An 18478-nucleotide genomic window follows, 5' to 3' on the forward strand; every position below is an offset into this window, starting at 1 on the left:
TCGCAATGATGTGGCCCGAGATCGAATCCCTGAGATGATCCATTCATTCATCTATAGATCTTAATTTTGACCTGAACCAGAGAACGATAAATCTCCACTTCAGTAGTACCCCCAGAGGTATTGATTTGTTATGGAAACTTAGAGGACTTAAAGAGCACCAGTCACCATTTAATACACTGGTTTTTTTCGGCCGGCTGGATTTGAAGTCCCGTTCTCACGAACACGAGCCCAACGTCCTATTTACCAGGCTTTCCATTAAATATATTTTTCCCAACTGGGAAACTAGTGTAGGTAGCATAGAACAAGATCTGAGGAATATGAGAGATGTTTAGTGGAAGTTACATAATGTTATTCGCTCCAATGGCGTCAGAATTTGTATCTTTCCTGTTCTTCTTTCGATAACATGAGAAGTTTTTCGGTCCTAATTTTAGTCAACTTACGACATATTTTTGTGCTCAATGTTTTTTATTATGTCGCTTATCAGTTCAAAAGTTGAACTGGTAGCCCCTTGGTTTGGCTATAATTTTCGTTTAGTTTTGCTGAAATTCCGTTTCTGGTTACTATGATATTCTTTGCTGTATTTGCTTTCAATGACATCACCTCTGGATTACCGCAACTTTTGTTTACCGTTATGTGATTGGTTCTTGGCTTGTTTTCATATATATTGATTTATTTTCAAATCTCCAACTATAAGAGGGTCCCCGATAGAGACTGGAGATGAGATCGGGCCCGCTTTTGGAGGTCCGTGGCCGAAGAATTTTAATCTGAGCCTGAGATACATAGGATTACTCAAATCTTGAGTCCAAGGCCAAATTTTGGGATCTCGCCTCTCAGCCTTTGTTGTCTAAAGAAAATCTTAAAAACTATTCTATCACTAACCTATGGAAGAAAAAGCGAAGATAAAAAAGGAACAAATTGCTCCAAAATGACTAAAAAATTTAAAAATAAAAGAAAATCAAAATCTTAAGCTAAATAAAAGTCATTTGATAATTAGTGTTAGCCTCACAAAGCAAAAGCGCTGAATAAAAGAAGCAGATCGCTAACATTTTTATACCTTATAAATTTTATATTTTTCTATACTTAATAACAGAACCAAACGTTTGTTTAAAAGTAGTAAAAAAAGTGTACGGAAATTTTATCAAGAATCTGGTTCTTTTTTTAAGCTTTCACTAGTATTATGGAAACAGAATATTTAAATTAATTATTTTGCAGCGAGTAATTATCAATACTCAGATTAATTCCGATTTGCTAACATTATTTTCCACTTTTTTTGTTTAGCGTCCAAGAGGTCTTCACTTGGTTGTTCGAAGTTGAGGAAGGTGCCGGTTACAACGACAATGGTCGGATCACTTGGCAACTGCGGTACATGCTGGACTCAAGTATGGCTGAGCAATACGACTTCGACGATGACAATGCCAAGATAACTTCTCGCCTAGACATCCATAAAGATGATGTACAAGCAGTTTTACCTATCGCTAAGGTACATTATTATTTTTATTTTTCTAATTTAAACATTCAAGATTTAGTTATGCAAATGTTAATATGCATAGCCGTTTTAACCTCTTCAGATATGATTTTTTTTATGATGAGAAAAAATATTTAATTTTTTATATTGATACATTTTGTACCAATTTTAACCGTCGTTGAACACTCAACCCAATTTTGAGTTTATGACTCTTAGTGTCCAACTACGTAGCCTTGTTTTTTTTTTTTTTTTTTAACCCAATTCAGAAGACAAGGGAATTCCTGGATCAAGTATTGAGAAAAATTTGCTTTCCCGGAGGACTTTTTGATGGAACTAACTACTTTAAAGGTTACATGAAGAGGAAAATCAATTTAAGAAAATAAAAAGAAAGAAACAAAGATTCACAAAAGAAAATAATGGCAACATTTAGGGCCGCCAATCATTAAATCAAAAGTTACTGGCCGTTTTAACGCCAGTGTTTTTATTTGTGGTACATTTCTTTTTTTTTAAAGATAAATTACTTACACTGGAGAAATTTTTTTTGCATTTATAAAAATACTTGATCTTGCTTAATTCGGGTGTGGTTTCAAATCAGCATTATTTTTGTTCCGAGAGCTTCCGATTTTTTTAAACAACTTTTTGTGTTCTATTTTTGTCTAAATGTGCAAGTTTTAAAACGTTGTACGTAGTTGTGGATCTCGTAAATGTTGCGACAAACTTCTGGGGTAGTTAAGGCACCCCATCATGATTAAAATGGCATAGGAACGCATGCTTAGAAAACATTTTGTTAAAATTGTTTTAAAATCTACTGTTTAATATCAAATCTTGTAATTGTTCTAGTTTTAAACTAAATTGTAGCTAATTGAATTAAATAGCCTCTTAATTTAATCGCATATATCAAGTAAATCTGTCTCGCTACAGCCCATTGAGGGCCAGGGAGGTCATTTGTGAAAGTTAAGACTCCGCGATTTTGTGACCAACCGTCAATATAGTCAGCGTTGTGCATTAACAGCTTTTATTCTTCAGACATGCTTGTATTCATTGATCTGAAGCTGCATGTGCTTCAAGCCGCCATCTGGGAGCGAATCCCAGTACTTCATAATGACAGCTCAACCGCTGAGAATCACACATGTGGTGCTATTTCTTCATTGTGACACTAACTTTTCTCATTATTGCTTAACTTTTGTCGGACAAGGTAATCGATTCAACTTTGCCCCACCTTATAGAAAATTATTATTCACTTTGTTTATTTGCTTTAGTCTACACAGCACAAAATATACCTTATCCTTTTGGTGAACTACACTGGTGGACAAAATTAAGAGATGAAAGACATTTTCCCAAATATCGCAAAAAATACTGAGTATAAATAAATGAAATTCGGTATGGATATAGCTTATTCCATGATAATAAAGTATGCAAAACAAAAATGAAAGTGCCATTCACTGGCAAGATCTATTGCCAATAAATTCAATGTAGTCTGAACTTAAGGATAAAATATGACAATAAAAGTGAGGCTTGTACAGTGTGTGTTGTCTCTAGTATGGTGTATGGTCACCCCTGACAGACAGACAGCATTCACAATGAGTATGCATACTGTTAATAAGGGAGTTAAGGAGGACTTATGGAAAACCCTCCCATTCTTCCACCAGAGCAATTTTTAATTCCAGAATGGTTCTGGGGGAGGTTGGCGCATCGCAATAGCTCTCCCAAGAGCATCCCAAGCATGTTCAATAGAATTCAGGTCAGTGGATTTGCCTGGCCAATCCATTCGTTGAATATCCTCGCTTTCCAAACACTCATCAACCATGAGAGCCCTATGTGGTCGCGCATTGTCGTCCATAAAAATGAACTCAGGGCCAACAGCACCCCTGAAAAGACGCACATAGGGCTCTAGGACCTCCTTCCTGTACCTCTGGGCATTCACGGAACCATTGTCAAACACATGGAGCGGTGTACGGGTATCTTGCATGTGCGAAAATGCTTTCCATCTCTTAATTTTGTCCACCAGTGTAGCTTAAATATTATAATGAGATATTCTTGACACGTTGTACAATCAGATATAATTCTTTTAAACGGATTTTAACCTTTCAATACCCGTTCAACTTAAAATATAGTTACAAATCATTTTGTATTTTTTCCCTATATCAAATAAAAAAGTTATTTTATTTGGTTTTGCAGTCGAATCAACTTCTGAATAGTGCTGTATTGAATGGAAGACAAGTGTCTCAGCCAATGAAAGTATTTGTTGTGAGCCAAGCTGGCAAAGTTGGAGATGTTACTCTTCAATCATCCTGTCATGCTTCTGATGAGTCCATCTTGAAAGTAAGCTATGCTCTTCTAACAAAACGGTTACATAAGGGAGGTTACATGCGTCTGGATTATGTTACACGCATAAGGGAGGTTTATGTTACTTGCGTTGTGAAATGCGCATGCGCCCGTGAAAAAAAATTTAACTTACATGAATGAATATCAAAGATTTTGCAAAAACCCGTAAGTTAAAAACGCTAATGTAGTGAAATATCATCTTAACTTCGACGATAAAATCAAAACAAATATTTACAATGGACGTCGATGTATTACAAAAGTCATACTTCTTCCAACTAAATTGTATAATTAAAATAAGTATATTCTATAAGTTATGTAAGCAAATTATAAATTTTTAGTTTCTTATGGACCTTGTGCAATTAGAAAATCATAATTTTTAAATAAAACCAATAAAAAAAAATTTAAAAATATCAAGCAATTGTTGTAAAATCACACGACTCATTTTAACATTTTGTAATAACGAATCCTTCATCTTCATTTTGTATTGGTATCCTTCTTGATTTCGTTGTAATTCAATTTGTAACTCCATGTTGTTAATTCGAAAATAGCCTTAAACAGAAAACAACATACAACAGCTATGAACAGCGTGCTCGTAGCTTTATGAAACCACGCCACCAAAGACACGTAGTATCTAAAAAACGCGTGAGCATGCGCAGTTACTTCAAATCTAGTCGCACGGGATCTAGTACTAAATCGGTACTAGATTTGTCGAATTTCCCTATTGTTTTAATTCTTATGACTCAATATCTCATGGGTCTTAATAATTTTTCACAGGTGTCTCCATCTTGTACTTCTGTGTATCTGGATGGCTCAGAGATCCGTGGTTCACAAAATGCCTCTATTCTTGTCAAGTACGGCTCCTACACAGGACAGGCTCACTTCCTGGTATGGATGCCGGAACTGCCACTGACCATTAGGATATCGGATACAAAACTCAGTCAGATCAAAGGATGGAGAACGCCTCACTTGCAAAGAGGGTAAGTCAGTGGGAAATAATAACAGGCCTCGTTTTCGATATTTTTATGATTCTTGAAAACTGAAAGATATATCAAAATGCAGATTAAATGTAGGTCTTTAAAGATGTATCCATCTCTTCGCTCCACTGAAAGTTCTGTGCATAATTTCAATATTAGTTCAGATGGGTGAAATAATTAAAAGAATCGCCATTTTAATGATGGAAGCGTAAAATTTGGTACACATGTATCACACATGTAAAGTCATCTCATATTTATCCAAACAATAATAGCCCACGTTCTAATTGGTGACCCCTGAAAAGTTTTGATGCGTTCTTTTTAAATATTTAAAAAAAATTTTTCTTTAATAGATATCATTCAAAATTGTTAAAAATACATTTAAAAAGAGTTCGTCAAAATATTTGTATGAGCTAAATCTAAGATGGCTTTATTTGTGTGGTACATGTGTACCAAATTATATGCTTTTAACATTTAAGACGCAATTTTTTCACCTACCTGCAGTACTATAAGACCGGCATGTTAGATTTAAGGAAAATGTATTTGTTAATTTCAAAAATAATTTTGTGAGAACTAAATCTTCATCTGGCCTGTCGAAATAAATAGAGTTTTCAAAGGTAGGTCAACTTATTCATTAAATTAAATCAATGGAAGTTTCAGTCATATTGATTTAATTTGCAAAAATTCTCGACATCTTGTACTATTAGCAAGACTGCTGCTTAATTTTAAAAGGTAAAAAAAAACATAAATAAGGGGCCGTTCAAAAAGTACGTACACAAAAATGGAGAAATTTTAAACCCCTCCCCCCCCTTCGTACATTATCGTACATAAGGTCTTACTCCCCCCCCCCCTTAGAGTACGTACATTTTATTAGTCTACCCCCCTTTTTCATAAAAATTAAAATAATTATGTTTTAAATAAAATTAAATATTTACTTAAGGAGTGTGTAGGATAAAGTCAAATTTAAATTTGGTGTATGTTTATAAAGTACGTACTTTGTATAATACCTCCCCCCCTCCCATATCGTACAAAACCGTACATAATAGCAAATCCCCTCCCCCCCCTTCGGGATGTACGTACTTTTTGAACGGCCCCTAAATAAAACATTTGTATAAACATTTCTGTTTTTTTTTTAAAACGGAAACAAACTTTTTGTGACTACGACTATTTATTAATAACTTTAACACAGATGCAGTAAATATGTGTGCTTTACTTATTGATAAGTTGTCGTTGTCGCGGTGATTTTAATTTTCCTGATTGAGAGATAAAAATTAAGTGTTCAAACTACCATTTTTTTTTTATCTTTTCCGGTATTAGATAAAATTAAAAAAATTGAAATAGTAATTATTTTGAATTATGGTGAAATTTTGAATAAATGGACATATTCATTATTTGGATTAATTATACTGAGAAACAATTTTTTTCCTGTTGCATGAGATTTTTTTAATAGATCTGAGATACTTTTTTATCACTTTTTTCAAATGTGCAATCGGTTTTGCTCTGAGCTACAGTTTTTTTAAGGACATTTTTAGAGAAATGAATTTTTATTTATCGAAATATACAAGTTTAAAAACGTTCTAAACAACAGGGGATCCCATAAATGCTGCAACCAACTTCTAGGAGATTTAAGGCACATCATTAGATTTAAAACGACATTGAAACTCATTCCCGGAAATGTCGTCATACTCCGCTAGTGACTCTTCCCTATTATAACCTGTTCAGAAGAACATGAAGAAACAGTTTATAACAGGGTAGTGCTTCTAGCTGTTTATGACGACATTTCTGGGCATGAGTTTTTATGCCATTTTAATTCTTATGATGTGCTCTAACTCTCCTAAAAGCTGGTCGCAACATTTATGGAACCCTTTGTTATATATTAAGTTTTTAAACTTGTATATTTCGACAAAAATAGACTAAAAATGCCATTTTAAAAAGATTGTAACTTAGAGAGAATTCCCACTCCCGAATTATGCAATATCAAGTATTTGCATAAATGTCACAAGAAATTTGCTCCACGGAGTTATTTTGAAATATCTAAAACCATCTAACAAATTGATTGTTTTGTGTTATTAAGCAAACAAAAATCCTGAATTAAACTAAACATCTTTATAAATGCATTTTCTTATTCATGAAATAGTACATATAATCTTCTTTTCCTCGCTTTTAGAAAACCGATGTCGTCCTTTGGGTCTAGCCGGACAGTAAACCATAAATCAAACTTCGCTACGTCTTCAGCAACTCGAAGTGACCGGTGGCTTGACAGAGAGGTGTGTATTTTAAAAATATTATCTCCTGCCGTTATAAAAATAGTTTGAAAAATGTTGTCGGGTAATTTTGGAACAAATCTTAAAATATACTTTTAAGAAAATAGATATTGAAATGCGCATTTTTTTAAAGGATCTTTTTGGAAATACTTTATGTGTTATGCTAATTAATTGTCAAATCAACAATTCTTTAAAAGTTACATTTCTTAAAGTAGCAATGTCTTGAAATCTTGTTATAAAAACTTGCTGGACGGCGAGAGAAAAAGACCAGTCTGGTAAAAAGACAAACGCAGTGTGAAAAAAGACTGTTGGCTTGTTCGAGATTTCAACAAGTTTAAATTACTTTAATGCAAAGTACATCATCTGTAATCTACAACTGTTATGTTTTTATTTAAACAAGCTGAAACAAACAAAAAAACAAGCTGAATAATTCATACAGTAAAAACTGTTTTCAATCCCCAGGCTTCATCATGCCTTAGATTTTTCACAGAAAGAATACATCACAAATCTAATTTTTACATTGCACTAGAGCTGCACAAAGTACTTTTGACGACGATCTGAGAAACATCCTTGAGGATGATCTGAAGACATGCCATCACAATTTTGATCCTCTGGGGAGGGGAGAGCTCCTCCACGAAGACAGATACCGCACTCTTCGGTCCCTTTGCAGGCTGATCAAAGTGGTCATCCACCTCCACACTGACCGCAACCTTGACCGACTTGATGCGTGACTTTTGTGATCTACTATGATATTAATGATCTGTCCTCTGCGGTTCATTAAGAAAATGGACACGACCTTTTATTTTGTTCCTTGAACTAGTGTTTTGACTAGAGTATTTTAAAATAATTAACTAGTGAATAATGATTGTTTGTGGTATTTGATAAAACTAATCGAATTGACTTTGTGCCCTCCATTTTAAGAATAATGTAAGATTTGGCTTCATTAATTAACGCTGAAAAGTTGTTCTTTGTGCTATGTCCGTTTCATTAAACACGCTGTCAATTTTTAAGCAAAATCTGAAGAAAACTATTTCTATAAATCAAGGTAAGTTCTACTTACCCCGTTCTTGCCACTGTGGTTGGAGGTAATAAATGTCAATTTGTAAAGTCTCATAAAAGACTCTAACATGTTTTATAGACAATCACTTTAATAATAAGGGAATTAGAAAACACAAACAGAAATGAATTAGCAATTAAGCTTCAATCATTTACGGAGCTAAACATGCTTGTTCTCAGATCGAGATATTAACATCAACTGGTGGCGTTGTGGGCGCACCAAAACAACATGCGCAGAAGACAGCTATAGTGAGAATTCTCGACACACGCAATAATAGCTATGTCCATTTTTTTTCACCAACGTAACGCCTATGTGAGTAACTTCTATGCTATGTCCAGAATTTTTAAAAAAATGTAGAGTGCGCAAAAAATGGACTACCCTGAATGACTTTTGATCTAATGATCGGATCTTCACGTTTTAGGACTCAATCTTAATGCTTTGAGGGGATGATCTGAAATATGCTAATTATTTAAAGCAGACCATAGCTTAAATTATAAAATCAGACACACACACAAAAAAAGCAAAATTGGTCGAATAGTTTCCGAAAAATCGAATTTTAAAAGTATAGCTTTTTTAAAATTCCACTTCTTAGGAACTATTCTACCTATTTCGATCAATTTTTGTATTCTCGCCGTGTAAAATAGCAATGATGTAAAAAATTGTATAGCTTGAGATTCAGAATTTTTTCAACTATTATTATTAAATAAAATAATTAATATATGCTATACGTTATTTTTGTTATAAGTCATTATAGAGGTCCGTTTATTTATTTGAGCACTGTACACTAACGCTGCATAAAATTGAGACCTTTTAAATGCATTGTTTCATTGCTCAAGTTGCACTACATCTTTCAATTTCAGGATTTTGACATTATCTGCAGACTTCGGTATCAGCAGGGACATATTGATGTGTATACCAGGTTCTTCAGCGTAGACCACAATTCTGGACGAGAATCTTATCTTCTTAGCAGAAAAACAGAACTGAGAATTACAGACTTGGTGTCACCCTTCTTGAGGGTGGCTGATATGCGTATAGCGACTCTACAAGGAACAGTGGTTAGGGGAATGCAAAGTGGCAGGACTGAAGTTCAGGTAGGAAATAATTTAATATTATTCTATTCGTCTCGAAATTACGTGATTTGGGATGAAAAGTGAACTCTAGAATATGTAACAAAAATATGTATTTCCTCAACTCGAAACCTTGGGAAAAAAAGTGAATGACAATGATTATTTTTTTTAAAATTTGGACGAAATTTGTTTCCACGAAGAAGTGAAGATAATTATTTCGTCACTTTGACGAGATTTTTTGCTCGAGACATAAACCAGGAAACGGTTTCGTCTAAAGCTGTGAAATTTGAGTTTCCATTTTTTTACAGTTAAACATCTCTACAGTATTCCATTTTTAGTTTCATAAATTCGTTTCAAAAATATTAATACCACAGTGACATACAGGATGTTCAAAAGTTCGACTGATAAATTCTGAGGGACAATAAGAGACATGAGGAGCGTGAAAATTTACTATTCAAAATGAGATCGCAAACACGTTGAGAGGATGAAAATCGATGCAAGTTTCAAAAGCAAGTGCAAACCATGCTACAAACTTGCTAAATTAATTTGAACAATTATTGCAAGATCCCGCTGATGTCACTGAGCAGTCTACAACGACGTAAAAACTATTCCCGGGAGCACTAAAAAAATCAGTAATGCTTTCGATTACTGATTTTTTTTACTGATTTCGATTATTGATTTCCACAGCAACGACAATCCTTGCTGTGACATCCTCCAGCAGCGATTCAGAGTCTGTGTGCGTTTTTCGTGATTTTCGCTCCATTATGACCTACGTTATGACGTTAAGTTTTCATTCTTTTTATGCTTTTTATGGCACCCCTGACTTTTGAACACTCTGCATAATTAATTTAGGCATTTCATTTTTAACATCTTCGAAGGGTTTTATAATCAAGGTATGATGTTTTTATAAGCTGACGAGTCTAAAGCTTCCAATTCTGAGATATTTGTGAATTGATTTTAAGGAAATTATTAGCATTTTGTAATTAGTAGTCGGATTTTACATTAACAGCTTATTTTTCATAATACAATAAGTAACTTGTCGCATTAATAAGAAAAATTTTTTGTTTACAATTCATAGGTACTTTCACCCATAACCGGAAGAGTTAGTGGAGCAAAAGAAGTGCGAGTTGGAACTGATAAGGAAACAATAACTCATCTAGAAGTTACAGTCGTTGCTGGTCTTCAACTCACCGTAACCCCTGATGAAACGCTACCAGGAGTTTTCATCAGCCAGACCAGTATTCATCATAAGCTGACATCACAATATCAGGTAAGAATTGAACCCTAATTTAAAGACTGTAACTTTTCCAAAGATTTTGCGATATTTTATTTTTATTCAAAGGATTTTCTACAATATATGTTTTTAATATATATATTTTCCAATCCTTGACGCAAATGAAACCCATAACTTGAAAAAAAGTTATCAATATCTGACGAAAGCCAGATTAAAGATATCAAGATCTGTTTGATTGACGAATGAAACTAAGATGAGCAAGGTTTCTATGACCGGGAAAAAAATCACTTAATGACTTTTCTCAATGCTGTAAAGACGTTTAAATTTAGCTTTCAGTTGAGCATTACTATAGCATATTCTCTCTACGATTTTGCATCCATATATAGGGGAAAGTAAAGTAAGACCGGGTAGCTAAGATCTGAAGGCCTGATGGTGCTAAATATTCTACCTAGAAAATGTCAAATTCAATCGAGAAAATCATTCTTTGGTAATAAGCGATACTGATAAGCGATTCCTGAACCCAATCTAGAACACAAGTGAACTCCTGGATCAAGTATTGGGAGAAGTTTGCCTTCGTGGAGGACTTTATGAAGGAACAAACCAGCATTTGCGTTGCATGGAGAGGAAGAACACTGAAGCATCCTATGATTAGCTTGGCAGCATGGGGACTCTAACCCATGATTCGTTTACTACCAAGGACATTTTTACGTTAGCTTTGTGATCAGTGCGAGCCAGGAGCAGAATTCGTATCGACCAGCCACCGCTGAGATTCGAACCAGAGTCACCTCTTAGGAAAGGGAGTCGAGCACTATATCTCCTGAGCTACCTTTACATTTTATTTTGTAACCGTCGTTGAACAGCCGACCCAATTTTGAGTCTACGACTACCAATGTGTTTGAGTTTACGATTTGGCATGCACCAGTCCCTAATTCGCTCACAAGGAGTCTCCGGCCGTCGAGATTCGAACTTACGACCTCTCGGACGTAGTCCAACGTCTTACCAGCCAGACTATCCCGGCCTTCCATATACATTAAAACTTTTAATTAATCATGGTGAGGGTCGGGATAGCCTGGTTGGTAGGGCACTGGACCCATGTCCAGGAGTTCGTGGGTTCGAACCCCGCCGACCGAAGATTCCCCGTGTAGTAAATGGTGACTGATGCACGTTAAATCTGTCGAGTCGCAATGCCCTCCATGTTCTCATAACAAATCAATACCTTTGTTGATACTGATCCAGGAGTTTCCATGTCTTCGGGATTGGTTCAAAATTACAAGGCTACGGAGTTGAACATTAGTAGTTCGTAAACCCAAAATTGTGTCGGCTGTTCAACGACGGATATAAAATGAAATAAAATTAATCACGGTGTAGCTGTGGTAGCTCAGGAAATAGAGCAATGTCGCTTCTCAATAAGGTGACCGGGTTCGAATCCCGACAATGGCAGGTTGGTTCGAATTTCGAACCCGGCTCACACCGACCACAGTGCTAACGTAAAATATCCTCAGTGATTGAAATATCATATGGGTTAGAGTCCCATTTCCGTCAGTCTAACCGTGGGAGGTTTTCGTGGTTTTCTTCTCCATGTAGCGCAAATGCAGGTTAGTTCCTTAAAAAAGTCCTCCACGAAGGCAAATTTCTCCCAATATACTTGATTCAGGAGATCCCTTGATTTCTGGATTGGGTAAAAACTACAAGGATGCGGAGTGGAACATTGGTAGTCATAAATTGAAAATTCGGTCGGCCGTTCAACGACGGTTATAAAACAAAATAAAATTAAATTAATCATTGCTGAGCCTTGGTGGCTCAGGAGATAGAGCGTTCGCCTTCCAATGAGGTGAACCGCGTTCGAATCGCAGGTGATTACAAGTCAATACGAATCCGCACCCGGCTCGCACCGACCACAGTACAGATGTAAAAATATCCTAATTGGTAGACCGATCATGAGTTAGAGTCCCCTTGCCATCAAGCTAACAGCGGGAGGATTTCGTTCTTTTCCTCTCTATGTAACGCAAATGTGGGGTAGTTTCATCAAAAAGCCCTCGGAGAAGGCAAAATTTCTCCCAATACTTGATCCAGGAGTTCCCTTGTCTTCTGGAATGGGTTCAAAATGTCAAGGCTACGGAGTTAAGCATTAGTAGTCATAAGCCCAAAATTGGCTCTTCTGTTAAAGGACTGTTAATAATAAATTAATAAAATAAAATTATTCATGGTTACCAAATTTCTTTTTATCTCCCAAAAAAGCTAGATATGAAATTGATTTTTCACTAACAGCTGTTTTTTTTGGGGTCACAAACAGTCTCGTTTTATAGTAAATTTTATGTAAAACTGTATTCAGTCAACGTACGCAATCAAAAAAATGAGTTCAAAACAATTATTTACTTTTTAAAACCATTGTGAACAATGAACTGTACGCACTAATGCAAATAATTTTTTTGGCTTAAATATGTAACATGTTCTTTTAATAAACAAAAAAAATGAAAGATAATTTTAAATAAATAAATGCTGAAAAAAAGTATTCTAATTGACTCACTTTTCTCAGAACCTCTTCAATTATACTTTTATCAGAAATAAATATTAATAGTTTTGGTTTTTGCTTTTTATAAAAACATATCATATTTTTTTACCATACCAAAAAGGTAACGGAACTGAATTCATATTACAACTAAGGAAGCGAATCGAGATCTTTAAAAAAGTAAATCGAATCTTTAAAAAAAAAAAAGAAAAAAAAAAGAAATATCAATTTAAGAAAGATATGTCCAAGTTCAAAATTATAATTATCACAGAATATGATAGTCACACATCATCTGCAGATCAAAGCCAATTTTAATGAGTTGAAAAATGAAACACAATATACACACATCACTCTCTTCCTAGATTTATTTTTTCAGTTTTTTCTCTCCATTTTTTCAGATCTTCTTTTTCTATTATTACACATTTTATCTTCATGATTTTCTTCTTCTGTTTCCTTCATTCTTTCGACATGTCTTATCTATCCTCTGTTGTCTTTTAGCTTTGATAAATCTTACGATGTTTTATCCTCTAATTAATCTTTCTATTTTATGGTTGTATCTTTTTTTTGCATTTGTTATTTTCATAAATAGTTCCGTATATTCTTTTATACGATCCAAACTATTTTCACATGCACATTAAGGGCCAGAAATATCAATTTCTGGCTCTTAATATTCATATTTTATGTTTCATTTTCGATAAGGAGAAAAAATATATATGTTTATATTAAAGGAGGTGATTACGGAACGCCATGTTTAATTTCGTTCTGTTTACTTTTACCCTTTCAAGATAGGCAAAATGAGAAAAAAACACTTCCCTAAGTCCGCATACTCTGAGAGTATACGAACTAAAACGTGATTAACAAGTTCAGAATCACACGATATCGCGTTGTCGAAATTCTTTCCTCTTCAGAGGGTTCTGTTTAGAAGAAATTTGGGTCCTTCACAAAATATCTTTTCATAAAAACGGACCCTTCACAAAATATTTGAACTTAAAAACGGACCCTTCACAAAATAACTTATCTTTTAATCGGACCCTTCACAAATTTGTTTATCTTCATTATTGTTTTGTTAATCGAATAAATCCTTCTTAGGAAGGGGGGGGGAAGAAAGATTTATTCGATTAACAAAACAATAATGAAGATAAACAAATTTGTGAAGGGTCCGATTAAAAGATAAGTTATTTTGTGAAGGGTCCGTTTTTAAGTTCAGACGAACTAAATTTTGTCCTGCAGACGCTTCTTCCTTTATTCGTCCGAAATGAATATTCTGCGTTCAGCAGTATAGGCTAAATACCAAATATTTATTTGCATCGCTAATCCAGTAGCTGCAATTGCTTTTTATTTTTTAAAATTAAATTTTTTTAATTATAATTTTACATTGTTGAGCATAATCTTGTATGTCTTTACAATTTAAAAACTCCTTGAAAAAGTTTTTTTGCAATAACGGACCCTATTTGCACAAATTCACAAAAGCGGACAGTGGTTGAAAAAATGTGACTTAACGTTTATTTTATATTCATAAATTACGAGTAATTTTTTCACAATTTTACCAAAACGGACCTTTCACAAAATGTCTGGTCAGACCTCTGCTCTTGTTTGTGTCACTAAAAGAGATCAAGTGGTAGCAAGACACATAATCATCCAACTGCAAAAGATATTATGTTTTCTCATAACAAAAGCATACTATTAAAATGAACTCATTGTAAATTTTAGAAACTAAAGTGGTTGCTAAAATAAGAAAATTTGACTTTGATTTTATATTTATATGCTACCACTCTTCAACAATGGTGAACCGCACTCGGCTGGCTATGAACGTGTTAAATACCGTATTGAGATCACGTCATTATCTTGAGCCGGTAGAGTCAGAAATGCCCGTTTTTTATACATGATACCGTGGATCTTGAAGGAAAAATCGCGTGATCATAGTTCTGGAAGGGTTAAGTATTAAAAGCCTTGCATACAGCTGATAGAATTAAAAGACTTTTCATATTGCTTTTTTTTACTGTAATAATATAATAATTTGTGTAATTTAATTATTTTTAGTGAAATTTAAATGTTCAGTTTTACTACCTATTCTGTTTGTGTAACTTTTCTGAACATTTATTAAATCTTATTTTTAGGAGGGGCTCCTGAATATAAAAGTGCACTTTTCTGATGGCACCTCAGCCTTACTAGAAGATGTCACAGATACTGACTATCATCTTTCTGTTGATACATTTGACAGTGGTGTTGTGGCATTCGCACCGATGGCTGGTCTCCATCATCCCCGTGTCATTGCTATCGGGAAAGGAAAGGGAGACCTACTACATGTCACATTAGAATTGGCTGAAAGATGTCAAAAGCGACGTAGCCAACCTCTAGCCATGGCGTATGCCTACATAGATGTAGATTTTTCACCAAATAGCAAAGCAATCATGAACGACGTTCGAGTGAAATCGCCAAAGAACGCGGATGGCGGACGAAAAAGACCAGATCACGTAGATCCATTTTCACCATCCCATGAAGAAGATAACGAGAAATATCTGAATTCCAACGACGCTAGCTCCATTTTATACCAAGACGCTGTTAGTCATAGAGGTAAATCATACCACGAACCAGCTGTGCAGGCTCGTCAGAATCTCGTTCATCCCTCGGATCTCACACCACTCGAAATTGGAATGTATGCTTTGCTCGGGGTGTTTTGTTTGGCTATTTTCGTTTTTCTAGTCTCGTGTTCTGTCTTTGCTGTACGATATAGACGCAAACAGGTACCACCAGTTACAGAGACTAGTGATACCGTAGCCCATGCCCATGATTGGGTATGGCTGGGCAGAGCCACGCTTGAAAGGAATTCCGTGAACACTCGCTGTTCGCAGACTCTTATCCCGATGGCCGACTTCAACGGCAACCACCAATCAGATGGAGTAGATTCTTCTACCTTGAAAGTTCAGAGACGGGAGAAGAATAATGGAACGCGTGCTATTGGAAGTGGCTGTCGGAGCAGCAATGTCTCCTTTCCGGGTTCTGAAATAAGCATTCGAATAACCACCAATCCCCAGGAATTAAGAGAAGAAGAAATAGCAATGCTTGAAAAGAGCACTTCAACGTGCCCGCAGAATAACATCAAACCGGTACCCATCGTTAGTTCTGGAAGCGCAACTGTTTCCAGGGAAAAAAGGGTTAGGATTGTCACCAATCCAGTGCCTCCTCCTATACCCCCTGGAAATGCACTAAAATTATTTCCTCCTCATCCTCCCCCACCAGTTCCCCCTCATCGTAATTTACCCCCTTTATCTGCCCACCAAAGATATTTAAGAGATTTCCAGCTCGGAAAATTCCGGGTGCCGGGTTCCGACGCGGAATGGGAAACAGTCGCACAGGGAATGAATTACGATCAACTAATTGAGTATTTTGAAAATTTAAAAGAGTCCAATGCCTGAAAAGCTGTTAAGTAGGGTTTATGCCATTTCAACATCGCGTTGTACAAGAAATGTCACAATAACTGCCCGAGGCAGATACTTGAGGTGAAGACATCGCTTATTTAGCAAGATTATCCTTGCAGTCATTCTAGTCCTTACTTAACTTTTTTGTGTTTTATCGCCTGAAAGGATGTGTCCAGAAAAAACCCTTGACGTACCAAACAAGCACATAGCTCTAAGTTGTGAAACTCTGTATTCATAAGCATGTGAAAAAGTTTATTTAAAAGTAGTGTCTAGTCTGTATCTTAATTCTGAAAACAATTGCCTAAGTGTTTTAATGATTCACAGGGTGACAAAAAATAACATGAACATCCAATATATATAGTGTTCCTATATTAAGAACAAAAACCGAGCATACTCGTTGATATGTGAGTCTTATATAGCAGTGATAAATTGTGAACGGCCTGCTGCTTTGTGTTTAATTGCTAACAGTTAACTTTTATTAGATTATACTTTTAAAGTTAATGTCAATGTTCTCAAATGTTACCTTAATATTAAACATACCATTGCCAGTTGAATGATGGATTTTTTTATGGAATAAAAAGAAAAGGCTACATTTTGTGTCAAAAATAATTACTGGCTAGGAAGGTTCCAGCAGTATTGCATAGTCTCATCACAAGGAAAGTTTAATATAGGTAGAGCAAGCATACTGGGACACTATCAAAAAAAAAAAAAAAATATCCACAAATCTTAAGGCTAACTATTTTGATCACTAGTTCCTTTTAAAGGGCTTTTTAATCGAAAGAATTTACTAATTTATTTAATACTAAAATCATACTGCGTTAATAAAATTTATTCAATGATGTTTTGCATAAAAGTGTTTTTGTATAAAATTATATAAAATTCTTTTGTAAAAAAGTTTTAATAAAGTTATGCGTTTATCTTATCAAATACATTTGTTATGCAGGGTGAGGCAGAAAAACTGTGCGAACAATTTTTAAATAGCTTTATTAAAAATAAATAATTCAGTAAAATATAACAAATAATAAAAAAGCCGACTTTTACTAATAATTAAATCTAATTGGTTTCAATGTGGCTGCCTTTTGCAGTGATGCAGAGGCGCAAACCCTTATTAAAATTGTCAGCAATGGGCTTTAATCCATCCCATTTTTGCCGAAGCGATTGTTTTAGAGAGAGTCTTACCTTTTGTGTGCAATGAATAAGTACAGACCAAACGAATGATTTCATTCTGCGTTTTCCTTGCTTAAACAGTTCTAAAATAGCAGCTCTTTTGCTTGGCATTGTAAAATAAATAAAACAAATATGTAAACTAAGAATTATGTTATGAAATATTTTATAGTTAAAGTAGTAGACAAACACACAAATTAAAAAAAAAATTGTTAACTTCTATTCTATGATGCAATACTGGAGTCCAAAGTTTTTCTGCTACACCCTGTATACCATGATAAACTCAAAGCTTCTCTCTATAAATGATCGTATTAAAGTATGTATAGTTACAACTTCTAAACAGGAAAAAAAATTGAATTAAGCAATTAAGTTTCGAAATAACCAGAACTAGCGAAAAAAAATTCTATTTCTTTGTTCCAAAGCTTTGAGTTTTTTGCACTATGTTCGATTGAATGTATTCGAAGAAAACGTTGCATTCAGTTTTAAGATGCATTATCGAATAATTTAGGATGCATTGCGTCTGCTATTTAAGATGCTTTCAATAAATGTCATAAGAGCTTTCTTTCTCAATGTTAACATATTTTATGCAAAACAAAATACGTATTCTTGGTGAATATTATTTAAATTAAGAAAACTAAAGAATGTTTGGACACAGATTCTTACTTAAGATAAAAACAAATTTATCACTGTGCATATACTGTATTAAGATTTCCAAGTTATTTAAAGTCACCCTGTGTGTAGACATAGTTTGTTGAATTTTTTATATTTCTTTTTTTTATTATTTTGTTGTTGTTTTTTTATGTGGTGCAGAAAAAAATGCAACTTGTTATGTCAGATACTGATTATATCGTATTTTGAATTAGGAGTACCATATTGTGTTGAGTTGTAAAGAGTAATATCTTTATACCCATCAAGAATAATTGCTTCAACTCTTAAATGTTTCATAAAATCATTTCATAAACTATAGGGATTTGTTAAAGAAGAGTAAATTGTTTATAACATC

General features: G+C 34.6%; 1 protein-coding gene across 2 annotated transcripts in view; it reads left to right on the forward strand.

Annotated features, from left to right (window-relative positions):
- dtn (transmembrane protein 132C dtn) overlaps positions 1-18154 on the forward strand; it is a 91321-nt gene extending 73167 nt beyond the window's left edge. For both annotated transcript variants that reach the window (XM_043048436.3, XM_087150036.1), the window contains exons 4-10: positions 1279-1480; positions 3644-3787; positions 4565-4767; positions 6929-7028; positions 8943-9173; positions 10228-10419; positions 15010-18154. In XM_043048436.3, the coding sequence (XP_042904370.1) occupies positions 1279-1480; positions 3644-3787; positions 4565-4767; positions 6929-7028; positions 8943-9173; positions 10228-10419; positions 15010-16308 (2371 nt within the window). In that variant the 3' untranslated portion in view covers positions 16309-18154. The remainder of the gene's footprint in view (positions 1-1278; positions 1481-3643; positions 3788-4564; positions 4768-6928; positions 7029-8942; positions 9174-10227; positions 10420-15009) is intronic.
- Positions 18155-18478: the final 324 nt, after the last annotated feature.

This window comes from Parasteatoda tepidariorum, chromosome 8, assembly GCF_982258835.1.
Source record: "Parasteatoda tepidariorum strain Cologne lab strain chromosome 8, Ptep-v5.0, whole genome shotgun sequence".
NCBI classification, from domain to species: domain Eukaryota; kingdom Metazoa; phylum Arthropoda; class Arachnida; order Araneae; family Theridiidae; genus Parasteatoda; species Parasteatoda tepidariorum.